Source organism: Piliocolobus tephrosceles, chromosome 13, assembly GCF_002776525.5.
Source record: "Piliocolobus tephrosceles isolate RC106 chromosome 13, ASM277652v3, whole genome shotgun sequence".
Classification (NCBI taxonomy): Eukaryota; Metazoa; Chordata; class Mammalia; order Primates; family Cercopithecidae; genus Piliocolobus; species Piliocolobus tephrosceles.
In genome coordinates, this window is record NC_045446.1 from 7,324,842 (window position 1) to 7,337,773 (window position 12,932).

At 41.9% G+C, this 12,932-nt stretch overlaps 2 protein-coding genes across 3 annotated transcripts in view; one reads left to right on the forward strand and one right to left on the reverse strand.

Annotated features, from left to right (window-relative positions):
- LOC111533669 (pyruvate carboxylase, mitochondrial-like) overlaps positions 1 to 12,932 on the forward strand; it is a 1,148,173-nt gene that overhangs the window by 148,860 nt on the left and 986,381 nt on the right. The gene's annotated exons all lie outside the window — the stretch shown is intronic.
- The window catches only part of RCE1 (Ras converting CAAX endopeptidase 1), a 92,025-nt gene that overhangs the window by 37,201 nt on the left and 41,892 nt on the right, over positions 1 to 12,932 (reverse strand). For both annotated transcript variants that reach the window (XM_031933912.1, XM_023186309.3), the window contains exons 4-6: positions 5,194 to 5,277; positions 3,077 to 3,132; positions 2,673 to 2,744 (exon numbers count right to left, since the gene is read on the reverse strand). Coding sequence is in view for 1 of the 2 variants with exons in the window: in XM_023186309.3 (XP_023042077.2) it covers positions 2,673 to 2,744; positions 3,077 to 3,132; positions 5,194 to 5,277 (212 nt within the window). In the remaining variant the exon portion in view is untranslated. The remainder of the gene's footprint in view (positions 1 to 2,672; positions 2,745 to 3,076; positions 3,133 to 5,193; positions 5,278 to 12,932) is intronic.

The window sequence follows — 12,932 nt, forward strand, 5'->3', positions numbered from 1 at the left end:
GCGCCACTGTACTCCAGCCTAAGCGACACAGCAAGACTTGTCTCGAAAAATAAATATTATTATTTTATTTTATTAGAGATGGAGTCTCACTATGTTTACTAGGCTGGTCTCAAACTCCTGGCCTCAAGCAATCTTTCTGCCTTGGCCTCCCATAGTGCTGGGACTACAGGTGTGAGACATCATGACCAGCCTGTTACTTATTCTCAAGTATATTTCCTCCACTAAAATTAATCTTTGGTTCTGAGCAAATTTTCAAATTCATTCAAACGTCAGCATTGTGTGAGGGGGCCCATGAATCACAAATGGCCTAAAACTGGCCCCATGATACTTAGAAGTCTGCTCTCATAAATGCTACACCTTCCGCTGAAGAGGTCTGAGGTTGCTGTTTGATAGTAACAATGAGAAAATAATCAGGCCATCTTTCTCTCTTAGAAAGAATCTAGTAAAATTTTGTTACTTTCCAATAGCTCTTTTCTAAACAGAGAGAAAATAGTCAACCTGAGAGAGCTGATTAAGAATGAATGAATTGGCCGGGCCTGGTGGCTCAAGCCTGTAATCCCAGCACTTTGGGAGGCCGAGACGGGCGGATCACGAGGTCAGGAAATCGAGACCATCCTGGCTAACACAGTGAAACCCCGTCTCTACTAAAAAATACAAAAAATTAGTCGGGCGAGATGGAGGGCACCTATAGTCCCAGCTACTCGGGAGGCTGAGGCAGGAGAATGGCGTAAAACCCAGGAGGCGGAGCTTGCAGTGAGCCGAGATCTCCACTGCACTCCAGCCTGGGCGACAGAGCGAGACTCCGTCTCAAAAAAAAAAAAGAATGAATGAATGAATTAAAAGAGAGGAAATATTAATGAACCTTTTCCTTTATCTCTAATCAGGTCATCCAAGAAAACACATCTACAAAAATTGGCTCAGAGGCTTAAACTTGTGTCAGTACAACTATGATGATAAGCTGCTACCTGTAAGGATTGTTTAGTATTAGAGGATCACTAAAGAAAGATATGGGGTGGGGAAATTATAACCTGTATATTAAATGACAAAAATATTCTCATCTGAGGTGTAATTTTGGGTGAGAATAAGAAAACAGACTAAAAACCAAGGGCAGTCTCTTTAAGCTTTAAGAGACTTTGACTACTAGTGTTGCCTCTGGGCACATAAATAGAGGCAGAAACTAATGAATAAAGACTAAATTAGGGCTGGACACAGTGGCTCACATCTGTAATCCCAGCTCTTTGAAAGTCCAGGAGTTTGAGACCAGCCTAGGCAACACCCTCATCTCTACAAAAAAAATTTTTTTTTATTAGCAGCATATGGGCTGGGCGCAGTGGCTCATGCCTGTAATCTCAGCACTTTGGGAGGCCGAGGCGCGTGGATCACGAGGTCAGGAGATCGAGACCATCCTGGCCAACATGGTGAAACCCCATCTCTACTAAAAGTACAAAAAAATTAGCCGGGCATGGTCACGTGCGCCTGTAGTTCCAGCTACTCAGGAGGCTGAGGCAGGAGAATCACTTGAACCCGGGAGGTGGAGGTTGCAGTGAGCAGAGATCTGCACTCCAGCCTGGGTGACAGAGTGAGACTCCGTTCCCCAAAAAAAATTAGCAGCATATGGTAGCATATTTCTGTGGTCCTAGCTACTAGCTACTCGGGAGGCTGAGGTGGGAAAATGAGCCCAGGAATTCGAGGCTGCAGTAAGCTATGATGGCATCTGGATTGAACAGAGTGAGACCCTGTCTCAAAAAAAGAAAGAATAAATTAATTGGACTTAAGCATATGTTAGGTCTTTTCTTGATATAATTCATTTTCGCTTTGGATTCTGTGGTAGTTAAATGGCACAGGAAGGCAAGACAGAAGGGCTCTGTGTGTTCCATATTGTTTACCACCTCCTCCATGGATTTTTTACATTTTTTATTATTACTATTTTTTGAGACGGAGTCTTGCTCTGTCGCTGGAGTGCAGTGGCGTGATCTCGGCTCACTGCAACCTCCGCCTCCCGAGTTCAAGCGATTCTCATGCTTTGGCCTCCCAAGTAGCTGGGATTACAGGCATGTGTTACCACGCCCAGCTAATTTTTGTATTTTTAGCAGAGATGGGGTTTTGCCATTTTGGCCAGGCTGGTCTCAAACTCTTGACCTCAAGTGATCCATACACTTCAGCCTCCCAAAGTGCTGGGATTACAGGCATGATCCACTATGCCTGACCAGATTTACTTTCTTAGAGTCTGAAGAAGATGGAGATGGACAGAGAGATGATTTCCAAATCTATGCAAAATGCTGATGCACAAAAAATAATGTACAATGAATTCCTTTGTATTCATACTATCTCTCTAGCCAAGAATTCAAGTAAAGTTTTAAATTCAGTCTTCTCTTCTCATGCCTAAATGGGATTGGAACTAGCAGGGTCTGTTTCGTTTCATTTACAGAAGAAAATAAGGCTTGGAGAGAAGAAGGCACATGTCTTCAGGTCATTTAGAATAGATTCAAGTACATAAATAACTTAAAATAGTAGTTTTCAACATTAAAGTTTTACTTCTGCTTTTCTTATAGAGAAGCTGACACCTGACACTTACAAATGACAAGTGAGACAATTTCCAATTTCTACCCACATTCATACTCAAGAGAGGAGAGTAAAACATGCAGAGGGACAACAAGGCTTTACGCCTTCACCTCACATAATGCTGAGAGTCGACCACAAGAGCAATTCCATTCCCAAGGTTCAAAATGGGTTCATTCTCTACCCTGCAAAGCAAAGCAAAGCTAAGCCATCTCTCAAATATTCTAAAATCAATCTGTTTGACACAAATTTTGGCCCATGACTACTACCACCCCAGTGATTACTAGAATTCCGTAACTAATTAACCAAGAGAAAAATGGTAATATTTAAGTTTACCCCCTCTAGAGACAGGGATCAATCTACTAAAATAATAAAATGTGGGGGTGTCAGAAAATTACTTTCAAGGTGACTTTGGGTCAAGATATCAAACTGTGAATCTTTTGGAAATAGGACAATAATAGCTGAGAAAAACTGCAGAGCCATAGCATCATCTTAAGCCATAGACCTAAGAACTTACCCAAAGATCTCTGTGGAGAAGATTCCATTTACTTTTACACTGAAATTAAATCTGACCTGCAAAACAATAAATTAAGTGTGAGATTGAACATGAGCCAAGATACAGATTAAAAACTTCCATATCTAATCCCTAAAGGAAAAGGATAAGTTTAAAAAATTTTAAATTAGTATTACTTTTAATTGATAAACTATAACTGTATACATTCATAGGGTACAGTGTGGTGTTTTGATATATGTATACAATGTGGAATGATTAAATCAAGTAGATTAACATCTATCACATAACTTACTAGCATTTTTTGTGGTGAGACATTTGAAATTTACTCTCAGCTATTTTGAAATACATAATATATTATTATTGACTATAGTCACCCCCCTGTGAAATAAGATTCTAAAAACTTATTCCTCTTGTCTAACTGAAACTTTGTACCCTTTAACTAACAACTCCCTATTTCCTTCCTTGACCCACTCCCAGCCTCTGGTAACCACCATTCTATTCTCTACTATGAATTTGATTTTTTCAGATTCCACATATAAGTGAAATCATATAGTATTTGTGTTTCTGTTGATAAAGAAAATGTGGTATATACACAATGGAATACAGTTAGCTTTTTTTTTTTTTTTAATTTTTTGAGGCAGGGTCTTGCTCTTGATATTCTATCAAAATTTCTTGGCCAGGCATGATGGCTTACACTTATAATCCCAGCATTTTGGGAGTCTGAAACAGGTGGATCACTTGAGGCTAGGAGTTCAAGATCAGCTTGGCCAACATGGCGAAACCCCATCTCTACTAAAAATACAAAAATTAGCTAGGTGTGGTGGTGCACACCTGTAATCCAAGCCACTCAGGGAGCTGAGGCAGGAGAATCACTTGAACCTGGGAGGTGGAGGCTGCAGTGAGCCAAGATCAAGCCACTGCACTCCAGCGTGGGTGACAGAGCAGAACCCTGTCTCAGAGAAAAAAAAAAAAAAATCCTTATTTGTTCTTATAGTCATTTTAGAAAAGGAGATAAACAGCAAGGTTTATTATCTAGGTTTAACAAAAAACAAAGCACAGAGGAGGAAAGAGGTATCTAAAGTGATACAATAAAGCAATAATAATAATAAAAAACTGAAAATAACCCAAAACAAAGCTCTCTCTATCCAGAGGTTTCTCAGCTATAACACATAACCATCATTAAGATTGCCTTGGCCGAGTGTGGTGGCTCACACCTGTAATTCCAGCACTTTGGGAGGTCGAGGTGGGTGGATCACCTGAGGTCAGGAGTTCGAGACCAGCCTGGCCAACATAATGAAACCCTGTCTCTATTAAAAATACAAAAATTAGTGGGGCATGGTGGTGCACACCTGTAATCTCAGCTACTAGGAAGGCGGAGGCAGGAGAATGGCTTAAATCTGAGAGGCAGAGGTTGCAGTGAGCTGAGATCACGCCACTCACTAGGCAAGAGTGAGATTCTGTCTCAAAAAGAAAAAAAAAAAGATCGCCTTAGGCCAGATGCGGTGCCTCACACCTGTAATCCCAGCACATTGGGAGGCCAAAGTAGGATTGCTTAAGCCCGGGAGTTAGAGACTAGCCTGGGCCATATAGTGAGACCTTGTGTCTCTCTTTAAAAAAAAAAAAAAAAACTGTCTTAAGGACATAGAAACCAAATCAATTCAATATTGAAAGTTGAAAGTTGTCTTTTTTTTTTTTTCCCCCAAGACAGGGTCTCACTCTGTCACCTATGCCGGAGGGCAGTGGCACAATCATGGCTCACTGCAGACTCAACCTCCTGGGCTCAAGCAATCCTCTCACCTCACTCTCCTGAGGAACTGGAATTACAGGAGCTCACTACCACAGTTGGCTAATTAAAAAAATTTTTTTTTGTCGAGACAGAGTCTCACTATGTTGTCTTGGCTGGTCGTAAACTCCTAGACTTAAGCAATCCTCCTGCCTCGGCCTCCCAAAGTGTTGGTATTACAGGTATGAGCCACCATGATCTCAAATTTTAAACATTTTAATCATCTTCATTGAAAGAAAAAGAATCAATCATATCTGTCCATGTCCTACGTAGTAAAGGTCTCTGGAAAACAATGACTTAAACAAGAGAATCATCATTGTACAAAGCAACAGCTTACCTTAGGGTGCACCATGATGATTTTACGTAAAAAATGCTTTATAACCAGACAATCTGTCATCAAGGTTCTGGGCTTTTCATCAACCTGTAATAATACAACAAAAACACCTACCACACATACACAACCTCAACAGCACAAATGAATTGAATTATGGTATTTTTTCTCTTCTAAAAGTAACTATACCTCAGAAAGCTTTTTGGGCAACCAAAGGGAGACATCTTTGGGAATGAGAATTGTATGCAAAAGAAAATCTAAATAGCTATTACTTCTTGGGTTAGAGTATCTGTTACATGGAACTTCAGGAGACACAAGAACAAAGATCAGAGTAAAACTCATAATGTCAAAACCACTTTTGGGGACAAATTTAAAAGTAATTCAGACTGAAGTTGATAAGAATAACTCCACCATCCTAATGTGCTTTGGAACAATCTGTATTAAGAATCTGAGTTGGCCGGGCGCGGTGGCTCAAGCCTGTAATCCCAGCACTTTGGGAGGCCGAGACGGGCGGATCACGAGGTCAGGAGATCGAGACCATCCTGGCTAATATGGTGAAACCCCGTCTCTAATAGAAAATACAAAAAACTAGCCGGGCGACGAGGCGGGCGCCTGTAGTCCCAGCTACTCGGGAGGCTGAGACAGGAGAATGGCGTGAACCCGGGAGGTGGAGCTTGCAGTGAGCTGAGATCCGGCCACTGCACTCCAGCCTGGGCGGCAGAGCAAGACTCCGTCTCAAAAAAAAAAAAAAAAAAAAAAAGAATCTGAGTTATGCTTTTTTAGAAAGAAATTTTTAAAAAAGAATCTGAGTGGAGTCAAAGGAGCAAACACTAAAAGGAACCTATTTTTGACATCAATCCATTAATCCAAACATTTATTTATAATGAAAAGTTGTAGAGCAAAAAGCTCAAAAGTCAGAAGACCTGTGTTTTAGTACTGGTTCTGTAAAAAGAAAAATTAAATGCTCATGGAAAAAAAAATCACTGCCCTGGACCTCATTTCCTAATCTGCAAAACAGGGATAAAACCTAGCCCTTTGACCTCACAGAACTGTTTTAAGGATCCATATATTTGAAAGTGTAGGCTGGGCATGTTGGCTCATGCCTGTAATCCCAGCACTTTGGGAGGCTGAGGTGGGCGAATCACCTGAGGTCAGGAGTTCGAGACCAACCTGGCCAACATGGTGAAACCCCATCTTTACTACAAATACAAAAATTAGCCAGGCATGGTGGCATGCGCCTGCAATCCCAGCTACTCAGGAGGCTAAGGCAGGAGAACTGCTTGAACCTGGGAAGTGGAGGTTGCAGTGAACCAAGATGGTGCCCCTGCACTCCAGCCTGGGTGACAGAGCTAGACTCTGTCTCCAAAAAAAAAAAAAAGAAAGAAACTATGTATTATACATGGTAACAATAATAGATATCACTCATTGAATACCTACTATGTGACAAGTATTGTGCAGTTGTTATACATATACTACCTCACAATAATCCTGAAAGGTAGGTATTACAATCTCTTCTTCGTAGATTTTTTTTTTTTTTTGAGATAGAGTTTTGCTCTTGTTGCCCAGGCTGGAGTACAGTGGCATGATCTCGGCTCACTGCAACCTCTGCCTCTCAGGTTCAAGTGATTCTCCTGCCTCAGCCTCCTGAGTAGTTGGGACTACAGGTGTGCACCACCATGCCTGGCTGATTTTTTGTATTTTCAGTAGAGATGGGGTTTCACCATGTTGGCCAGCTGGTCTCGAACTCCTGACCTCAGGTGATCTGCCCACCTCGGCCTCCCAAAGTGGTGGGATTACAGACGTGAGCCACCGTGCCTGGCCCCGAGGCTCAGTCAAGTTAAGCAACATGCCTAAGGTCACTTAGCTGTTCAGTGGTACAGCCAGAACTTGACTGTAAGTCTTTCTTTTTTGTTTTTTGAGTGACCTTAAGTCTTTCTAATACCAATTGCCCATGTTCTTGCCAATATACTACAAACACTTCCCTACAAATATAAGATTTACCACTAGGTGAAGACTTTACTGCAGGAATGGTGCTAAGGTATCTTATTTATATTATCTCATTTAACCTTCACAAAAACTCTATTAGGTACCCAAATTTTATAAATAAAAGATTGTGCAGGATCTGGATTTTTAAAAATGAAGGAAAAAAAATAAGTGTTTTACAAAACAGTCTCAAAAAGGTTAAACAGCTTGTCCAAGGTTAGCCAGGTCGATTTGGCTCTAAATCTTTAGCATTAACCACTTACCTATACTGACTCACTATTGTAGTGTTCCTAAAATCAAAGTTAGAAACAGTATCCTAGAAAATGTAGAAGTCCAAAAAAGTGAAAGAAGAAATACAATCAGAAATCAGTAGGTTTTTATTGTTGGCTCAGAGAATACAGAGCCATGTACTAGGTATATGTTTAAAAAAAAAAAAAGGTCCCAGATGTCAAAATTTGGTAACACAAAAATAAGAAACACACAAATATAGAAGGATAAGCTATTATAATATTTTTATTTTATTTATTACTTTTTTTTTTTTTTTTTAGAAATAAGGTCTCACTTTGTCACTCAGGCTGGAATGCAGTGGCATGATCATAGCTCACTGTAACCTCGAACTCCTGGGCTCCAGCGACCCTCCCACCTCGGCCTCCCAAGTAGCTAGGACTACAAGTGTGTACCACCACACCTGGCTAATTTTTATTTTTTAATTTTCTGCAGAGACAGGGTCTCATTATGTTGCCCAGGCTGGTCTCAAACTCTTGGCCTCAAGCAGTCCTCCCACTTTGGCCTCCCAAAGTGCTAGAATTACAGACATAAGCCACTGCACCTGGCCTTTTAATGTTTTTTATAAGTACACTGAAAAAGAAGTCAAAAACTGTGGCAATAGGTTGGGATTTAAAAAATAGAAAAAATTGGGCCAGGTGCAGTGGCTCACACCTGTAATCCCAGCACTTTGGGAGGCCAAGGTGGGTGGATCACCTCAGGTCAGGAGTTCAAGGCCAGGGCTGGCCAAGATGGTGAAACCCCGTCTCTACTAAAAATACAAAAATGAGCCTGGAGTGGTGGCAGGCACCTGTGATCCCAGCTACTCGGGAGGCTGAGACAAAGAACTGCTTGAACCTGGAAGGCGGAGGTTGCAGTGAGCTGAGATCACACCACTGCACTCCAGGCTAGGTGACAGAGCAAGACTCTGTCCGGAAAAAAAAAAAAAAAAAAATTATTTGAAAAAGTATTTGAAAAAATTATTACAAAAATGGGCTGGGTAGGGTGGCTCATGCCTGTAATCCCAGCACTTTGGGATGCTGAAGTGGGCAGATCACTTGAGGTCAGGAGTTCAAGATCAGCCTGGCCAACATGGTGAAACCCCATCTCTACTAAAAAAATACAAAAAAATTAGCCAAGTATGATGGCACGCGCCTGTAATCCCAGCTACTTGCGAGGCTAAGACACAAGAATCGCTTGAACCTGGGATGGAGGTTGCAGTGAGCTGAGATTGTGCCACTGCATTCCAGCCTGGGTGACAGAGTGAGATTCCATCTCAAAAAAAAAAAAAAAAAAAAATTATTATTACCAAAATCAATAGGGGATTATTAGAAAATTCTGTAAACATGTCTAGGATTATTCAGGCATGTAAACAGTGGTAATTAAATAATAACTGCAGTCGGTATACATATCATAGTCACATCCTTCATTTTTGAAATTTTAGTATAAAATGTTTAAACCAAAAAGCAATAGTCTTTAAAGCGTTTTCTGTACTTACCACTTCTAAAACAACTTCTTGGAACAGTTTCAAAGCTTTGTAACCTTGGTGATTATAGGGTGTATCATAGAGAGGGCTAATTATATCTAACAGTAAGACAACTGAAGTGAAAGTTCCTTGAGCAACTACTGGAGAGAGGCTACAATGAATAATGATGATATTTACTGAATACTTGCTACATGCCAAGCAGTTTCTATGCAAGTAAGAAATAACTCCATTTTATAGAAGAGGATAATGAGACTCAATAAGCTAATTAATTTGTCCAAGGTCACACACAGCTAGTTAAGTGGCAGCAGTGGGATTCATAACTAGAGCTAACTCCAAAGTCCACATTCTAATGCAGTGCTGCCTCTCCAAAAATGTTCATTTTCTGTGTATACAGGTAGCTATCTGAATGGGGTAATATATAATCCATCATTATTTTTTATAGAGCCTAACAAGCAATGCTTATGTATGACTATTTAATATATGCATTTACTCACTCATAAAATATTAATGTGTCTTATTATGTACCTGGACTTATAAAAATAAATAAGACAATCTCAGAATTAGAAGAGTTCACAGTTCAGTAGATGAGACAGACTAATTTAGATGACAATGTGAAATTTACATAAATGAGGTGCTAAAGGAATACAGCAGAAGGACTGAACCTAACCCAGACTTAGGATAAAGTGACTAATGTCAGGTCAGAGAGGATAGTTAATACAACACAACTAACCCCTTAAAAGGGGTTAGAGGCCCCTTTTAAGATCTACTCATAAAATTATTAGAGAGAGGAAGCCAGGCGTGGTGGCTCACGCCTGTAATCCTAAAGATGTACACTTTAGGAAGCTAAGGCAGGCAGATCACAAGGTCAGGAGATCAAGACCATCCTGGCTAACACAGCCCACCTCTACTAAAAATATGAAAAATTAGCTGGGCATGGTGGCGAGCACCTGTAGTCCCAGCTACTCGGGAGGTTGAGGCAGGAGAATGGCATGAACCCAGGAGGTGGAGCTTGCAGTGAGCTGAGATCACGCCACTGCACTCCAGCCTGGGCGACAGAGCAAGACTTCGTCTCAAAAAAACAACAAAAAAAGAAATAATTATTAGAGAGAGGAAGAGAGAGACGACAAAGCCTTTTACAGTTAGGTGTTGGGTGTTGAGTGTTAGAGACCCAGTACCCCAGCCTGACATACCTACAGAAGCAGTGAACTTACTTATTTACTGTTATGAAAAAAATAGATGCTGCCAGCCCTGCAGAACAGAAACCACTATTGAATCATACGGTTTTAGTCTTCACCTTTAAATATGTCTAATTATATGACAGAATATAGAAGTATGCTTTTAAATATGAACTTATGCAGTCATGAGCCCTTATATTACTTTCTAGAAGAAAGTCTCAGTTTCTTCCTATCTTACCTTGGATACATACACACAGAAGTACAGATGTATAAATATATAGATATGTTTGTGCATATATGTGTTTGTATGTATATATGTATAACTCCATTCACTTGATCACTTAGTATTATTACAAAAATAAATATTAAACTTGATAAAGTTGTCGAGAAGATCTTATAAAATCAGGTTGCTTTTGGAGGGACATGTTACCCCAGCCTAATGAACCCCAAGATGTAAGACTAGCTGTGGGCGTAAACACAAAACCCAGTATTTTTCCTAAATGAAGAAATTTCTTCCTCAGTCTTCCTTGCAATTAACTTTCCTCGCAGGCCCAAATGAATGGATCATTTATTATAGCTTTTCCATGGATATCTCTATTAGTCTTTGCTGTGAACCTTGTTACTTAACCTTTCTCCTCAATTGAGGGGCTCATGATGAAATCTTTTACAATCTCCCATTTATCTCTTCCCATTCTCTTCATTCAAATATTGTTTACATAGCTGCACCGTACCAAAAACAATGAGATATAATGGAAGAAATCCATGAGGAAATCCTTGTTCCCTTGAGGCTAATGCCATTTGACTATACTATTCTTTTACTTTTCATCTCCATCACCAGCTGACTCCTGGTCACTAAGCTCACAATTTTCCTCTGTACGCTAAATGCTGTCATCATCTTGACTGACATCCATATCCAAGCAGATAACCAGCCTAAGCAATAACTTAGTCTTGCAGTTCCCTGACCTCTTCAACAATAATGACCTTGCGCAGGTCCGAGGTCCATTTGGAGCCACCATGTGGCTCGGAGACCCTTGCAGGACGGAGACGTCCGCCTGAAGGTAATCTCCACTTTGGCTCCATGAGCCTCCAGTCTGTCTCTGCTGGTTCCAAAGGACGCTTTGAAGCCAGGCAGAGATCCACTTCCATTTCCATTGTGTCCATTGTGTGTCGGTAAAGAGGAAACAAACGGGAAACCCCCCCAGTCCAAATTTCCAAAGAGCACCCCCTTAGGGTGCCTCCTAGCCAATTTAAAAACCTTACAGCTTGAACAAGAACTTAGGAGGAAGCGGTTAATTTTCCTTTCCACTGTGGCGTGATCGACCTCAGCAATTTCTGCCAGCGGCTAGGCAAGTGGTCCGAAATTTACATACAAGGCTTTTAGGCCTTAGGCTCTCGTCCCTATACTCCTTCTCTCCCCGCTCTCCCCACCCCCTCCCTTCCTGCCCAGACTCCTCCTCCTCCCCCCATCCAGACTCCTCCTTCCTCCTCCTTATCTACTAGTAATCCACTGGGTCCCGTGCCTCCTTCGGGCCCCCAACTGGCTGTCTTGAGTCCCCTATCTCTGCCCACACCCTCCTACAGTGTTAGCACCTTTGTGAGAGGTGGCTGGGGCGGAGGGGGTAGTCAGAGTACATGTCCCTTTTTCATTGGCCGATCTTTCCAAAATTGAGAAGCGTTTAGGTGATTTCTCAGCTAATCCTACCATATACATAAAGGAATTTAGACACCTTTGTCAGGCCTATGACTTAACTTGGCATGACCTCCAGGTTATCCTAACCTCTACCCTAAACTGACTGAGGTTCTAACCCAGTATACCCGGTTAGATCCAGCCTCCCCAACAGGAGCCACAATTTTGGCGTCTTATTTCATTTCTCAATCAGCTCCTGACATTCATAAAAAACTTCAAAAGGTAGAGGATGGTCCTCAGACACCAATACAAGACCTGGTTAAATTAGCCTTTAAGGTCTATAGCTCCAGAGAGGAGACGGCAGGCTCGCCTTGAACAGAAGTTACAGCTCCTAGCAGCGGCTTTACAGCCCAGTCGTAACCCCAGACCAGAGAGCACACACCCCTCAGACTCCAAAGCTACAAAAGGAGCCTGCCTGCTATAAGTGCGGCAAGGCAGGACACTATGCCAACAGGTGTCCGCAAGGTCCCCGAGTCCCAACTCAGCAAGGCATCAGGACATTAGGCCAGTGAATGTCCTAACCCTCGTCCACCAGCAACCCCCCTGCCCTGCTTGCCAGCAGGGAGGAAACTGGAAGTCTGATTGCCCCACCCTGAGAACAGGTGCCGCGCCTCCACGTGACCCCCTTTCCCAGGATCCTGGGAGCTCCTTCCAGCTCCTACATCTGGACGACGACGACAACTGAAGGTGCCGAGACTCGGGGACCCCCATCACCCTCGCCAAGCCGTGGGTAACTCTCCTGGTAGCGGGTAAGACAATTGCTTTTTTAATCAACAGCGAGGCTACCTATTCTGTTTTGCCGTCCTTCTCTGAACCTAGCCTTCCATCCAATATCTCTGTAGTAGGAGTAAGTGGAAAGCCATCCACTCCACGAAAAACTCCAATCCTTAATTGCTGCCTGGCCAACAAGTACTTTGCGAACTCATTCCTCATTACCAACTAAAAAGGGCCCCTACCGAAAGCAATCAGTGGAAATCAGTTTGGCTTTCCCCCACTCGCCTCAAACTTACTAAATTTTCTTAACTATCTCATACTCCCCAACCTTGCCAGGACTATCCTTCTGGGTTTTGCCCATATTCCAACAAATGCTTCCATTCCTCATTCCTATACTAATACTGTGCCTTATTTTATTTTTCATCCGTGTGTCCAA